The following is a 5,200-nucleotide window of genomic DNA, read 5'->3' as shown; positions in this document are numbered from 1 at the left end:
CGAATGTCGCAATTTAATTTAATTACAAATAGTTGCTTTGAAAGCGGAGTTTTGTGGTGGTAAACACGACGTTTCTACAATTTGTTTTCTTACTTCACCGATTTTTATTTCACTTTATTTAATATGGGAATCAACTGCAACAGCGTTTCACACTTCGCTTGTCAAAATGTGTCGGTAGCCAAATAATCGCGAAGTCATAGAGACTCTGCGCATGTTCGTGAAACGGCAGGGCATGGCAACACGTGCCACAAAAAGAAAGAAAAAAGCTTTCCATATCTTCGGTAATAATCATGTTTTTTTTCTCAAGAAAAGGATCGATGAACGCAGTGCCCTTGAAGCAAGGTTTTATTATTCTTAATGTTTACTCAGTCTTTTTTTTTTTTTTTCGCTATTTGAAAATCACCGCGTAGTATACAACGTATTCTGTATTCGAGGTTGCACGATCGGATTCTCACGACACGAGCAACGCTCGCAGCAACGGAAACGGATCTCCGCACTCTCCGGCTGGGTCGTCGAAGTCGCCGTCTACGTAGAGCACGCACGTGGGGTCGGTGCGCAGGTCCAGACCCTTCCATATTTTGCGTAGTGACGCACATTCTGCGCGACCTTGTCCGCAGCTCGGTACCGGAACACGAGTCCGCCCTCCACGTCTTGCGGCAGCTCGCCGACGGTGCACTCCCGGAAGCTGCCGTTGGCCCGCACGTTGCAGACCCGGCTGCGCGGCACCAGACCTGCGAACCTGCGAAACGATCGAGTAACCGTTGAAAAAAATGTGGTTGATCCCTCTTATATAGGAATCGGTATAGAACACGAAAGTGAAACGTGTCTTCACAGAAGTAGTGTAATGTTTATTGCACATTGATATATAATGTCTATTGGTGTTAATGTCTATTGGTGTTTTGTGGCTAAAGCGCCCTTAGGCGTTGATGCACCCACGCTGACGCCTGGTGGCACGTCTCCTCCATCACGACTACCAACGTCGATGACCATGAGCAACCGTCGTGCATATGGAAGCTGCACTACGCTGCACACGCTAGCACAACGCGAAAGACGAAGCACGTAACTGACACACTAATACAACGCGCAAGACAAAGCACGTAACTGAATCGTCACCGAGTCGAATCAGCGCGTACAGCGCGTCGTAATTGCAGCCTCCGCGATCAACTTCAGAAACATTTTCAGAGCTAATTGCGGAGGCCACGCTCCGCTGTGCTGAGTACGGTGAACGCCACCTAAGTGGCGTTGGTAGTGCTTCTTGATGCCAGCGTCCCTTCGAATGCTGGCATCGAGGCGTCGTAGTGCTGAGACCACCGAAGCGTTCACTGTCGGTGCGCGTTAGTGTCATAATGCAGTACTTCTCTTTTCTGCTCGTAGGCGGCGGCACCGCCCCGAGCAAGAGCGCGGGTACACGGAGGAGTGTTAGATATATAAGGCGCGTCTGTGTAGCTCTCTGCAAATGCGTTTGTGGCGCAATGGGTTAAACGCTCGGCGATCTATCGTCGCGGACCGAGAGGTCGTGGGTTCGATTTCCAAATTTTGCATGTTTGTGGAACTTTTTCTTCTGGTTTCTTTCTTTGTATTATGTTCTATGACGTATTTCCGTGACGGAAATACGTCAGTGAAGTCTTGGTGGACCCCGGCATAAAACACTTTCGTGTTAAAAAATGTGGTTGATCCCTCTTATATAGGAATCGGTATAGAACACGAAAGTGAAACGTGTCTTCACAGAAGTAGTGTAATGTTTATTGCACATTGATATATAATGTCTATTGGTGTTTTGTGGCTAAAGCGCCCTTAGGCGTTGATGCACCCACGCTGACGCCTGGTGGCACGTCTCCTCCATCACGACTACCAACGTCGATGACCATGAGCAACCGTCGTGCATATGGAAGCTGCACTACGCTGCACACGCTAGTACAACGCGAAAGACGAAGCACGTAACTGACACACTAATACAACGCGCAAGACAAAGCACGTAACTGAATCGTCACCGAGTCAAATCAGCGCGTACAGCGCGTCGTAATTGCAGCCTCCGCGATCAACTTCAGAAACATTTTCAGAGCTAATTGCGGAGGCCACGCTCCGCTGTGCTGAGTACGGTGAACGCCACCTGGCGTTGGTAGTGCTTCTTGATGCCAGCGTCCCTTCGAATGCTGGCATCGAGGCGTCGTAGCGCTGAGACCACCGAAGCGTTCACTGTCGGTGCGCGTTAGTGTCATAATGCAGTACTTCTCTTTTCTGCTCGTAGGCGGCGGCACCGCCCCGAGCAAGAGCGCGGGTACACGGAGGAGTGTTAGATATATAAGGCGCGTCTGTGTAGCTCTCTGCAAATGCGTTTGTGGCGCAATGGGTTAAACGCTCGGCGATCTATCGTCGCGGACCGAGAGGTCGTGGGTTCGATTTCCAGATTTTGCATGTTTGTGGAACTTTTTCTTCTGGTTTCTTTCTTTGTATTATGTTCGTGTACATTGTAAGCTGACGTATTTCCGTGACGGAAATACGTCAGTGGAGTCTTGGTGGACCCCGGCATAAAACACTTTCGTGTTAAAAAGAAAAAAAAAAACATTCGCCGACGCATACGATACTCCCTGATGCGAAATTCGAGCGCAGCTTCATACGCATGTTTTCAATTCGCGACATATTGGCTGGCGCGGACAGTCTGTCTCGTGCGGCACGTTGCAAACGGAGCGAAGTGTGGCGCGACTGCCTCGCTAATTCGGAGATCGCGAGAGCCAGCGCGTGGGTGACGCGTGGGCGCGATTTACAGCAGCCGCCGCCGACAGACCTCCCAGTCCCAGACGACGCGCGCTACTCCGGCGCCATCTGGTGATCATCGTCGCCGCACTACGCTTTTTATTGCGATATATGGACACTTCAACCGGATTTCTGCCGTCGTCGTCGCCGTCGCCGTGAGGTTCCGTATAGATAAAATCTTCGCCGCGCGCCGTATGCCCCAGCGGAAGCGTGCGGGGACGCGCGCTATCACGGAGAGCGAACGCACTCAATCCCCCACGCGCAAGCAAGGAAGCGGAAAGCCAGCGCCGGAGGGAGCAGGGGGGGGCACTTCTCTGCCAACAACCGCGCTCGTCGCTCGTCCGCACAGTCTCTTATCTCTCCCACGCGCAAGCAAGGAAGCGGGAAGCCAGCGCCGGAGGGAGCGGGGGGGGGGGGGGGGGGGGGGGGGGGGGAGGGCGCACTTCTACGCTGCCAACAACCGCGGTCGTCGTTCGTTCGACCGCACCGTCTCTTATCTCCACACGGCTCTGACCTTTATGCGCCCTCAGTTTCCGTTGAAGCGATAGACCGCACGTACCTGCGCGGGCGAAGGTACGTTGCGCTGCCAGCGTTTTGACAGTCGTTGGCTGCAGTCATTCAGTGTGATCTATTCATGTTTGTTTGTGCGCGCTCACACCACGCTTGTTCATTCAGTTAGTAATAGTCGGGCCACATTTTCCAACGCACGCTACACATGCAATGCTGCCCAGATCGGCAGTGCAGCACTACAGGTGTGTCCCTTCGCACGCGCTGCCCACGGTAAGCACTTCTCATCAACACCACCGTTTCACACGCGCCTTCTCGTGGTCATCGAGTCTCTCTTCATGTCGGTCTACTTACGCCGCAGCACACCTGCTTACTTAATCAGCTCATGTTTACTACAATTCATATTACTTACTACCAAGGCCGCTCACCTTACTTCGTATGACATTGCTGTGTTGCTATCGCATTCATTGCTTCGCCCTTAGGGCGAAACTGTGACACTTTTTTTTCTCACGCTTTCGCCATACCTTCCTCCGCTCGCCGCAGGAACGGGCGCCTAAGAGCTGCGCTATATAAAAAAATAGCTGTGTCTTTTTAGAGGTGAATTCGAGACAAGTGTGTTCGCATTACGTCGCACCTTTTTTTAGCTGGTCCCGGATCCATGATTTAAAACGCGGTCCCCTTGCTACCGTTCCTCCTCTCCTGACACATAAGTTGGAACACTGTGCTGCCAAGAAACACACTATGGGCAAGGACGTGAAGAAATAGACCACTAGACGTACACAACGTGCATCCTATTAACTATGTGAACTTCATGCGTGTCTGTGGCGTGCTTGTTATTCACGCCCTTGTCCATAGCATTACCCGTTGCTGTAGCTTAGTTGAGCTCGAGGTGACGGGTTCGATCCCAGCCGCGGCGCACGCGTTTCCATAAAGGCGAAATGCGAAAATGTTCGCGTATACTTAGATTTCGGCGCACGTTGAAGAACCCCAGACGGTCGAAATTAATCCGTAGACATCCCCCACTACGGCGCGCCTCAATCAGATCGGGGTTTAGACACGTAAGTCCCAAGAATTTAACGTTATCTTTTAATGCGAATAGCATTATTTGCCTGCTTCAGCCGTTTTGAGCCTATCTATCTATCTATCTATCTATCTATCTATCTTACGCCGACACACTGGCCCAAGTTGTCAAATATCTTGGGCCACTAACTATAGGCTCTTGGTCGTGATGCCGTCGTGGTCGGACGTTGCATCGACGTCATTCCAGCTTTGTTATCCGACACTCGACATGCCGTCGTCGTCGTCAGGTATGTTTTCGGGGTCGTGATGCCTCATTGGTCGTTGCATCATCATTTCAGTTTTGTCATCCAACCCTCACCGTGCCGTTATCACGCCATCGTTGTCACACAGTCGTCCTCGCGCTATCGTTTAATCATTGTCATCACTTCAGTAACTTCATCCCATTGTTGTCATGCCGTAGTCGTCATACCTTCTTCGTGGTTTTGTCGACGTCAATCTTTCTTCGTCATTGTATTGTAATCGCACTGCGGTGATTCGATCGTGATTATGACACCCTTGTCACGCCGTCATCGTCAGAAAGTCGCTATCAGTTTCAGTTTATTATCTATTCAACAAGCAATGATTATGTACAGATAGTAATGCAGACGAGTATGCAGGCCTCCGTTGTCAGAACGCGTCGTCGTAACGCCGTCGTAGTCGTTGCATTATCGTTACTCTAGCTATTCGACTCTCGTGATGCCGTCGGCGCCACGCCATCTTCGCCATACGGGTTTCGCGATATACAGTCATCGTCACACCGTCGTCATCATACACTCGTCATCATACCGTTGTCTTCACGTCATCGCCGCCCCTGCAAGGTCGTCGTCATGCATTCGTTGTCCTACCTAAAGTCCCTAGATTCCCTGCTCTTTTTTAAGTA

At 51.1% G+C, this 5,200-nt stretch overlaps 1 protein-coding gene across 1 annotated transcript in view; it reads right to left on the bottom strand.

Annotated features, from left to right (window-relative positions):
- Positions 1–377: 377 nt before the first annotated feature.
- LOC119454030 (uncharacterized) overlaps positions 378–5,200 on the bottom strand; it is a 14,435-nt gene continuing 9,612 nt past the window's right edge. The window contains exon 3 of the mRNA XM_037716045.2: positions 378–739. Within this exon, the coding sequence (XP_037571973.2) occupies positions 526–739 (214 nt within the window). The 3' untranslated portion in view covers positions 378–525. The remainder of the gene's footprint in view (positions 740–5,200) is intronic.

Source organism: Dermacentor silvarum, chromosome 5 (genome assembly GCF_013339745.2).
Source record: "Dermacentor silvarum isolate Dsil-2018 chromosome 5, BIME_Dsil_1.4, whole genome shotgun sequence".
Lineage (NCBI taxonomy): Eukaryota > Metazoa > Arthropoda > Arachnida > Ixodida > Ixodidae > Dermacentor > Dermacentor silvarum.
This window is presented reverse-complemented; position numbering and strand designations above follow the sequence as displayed.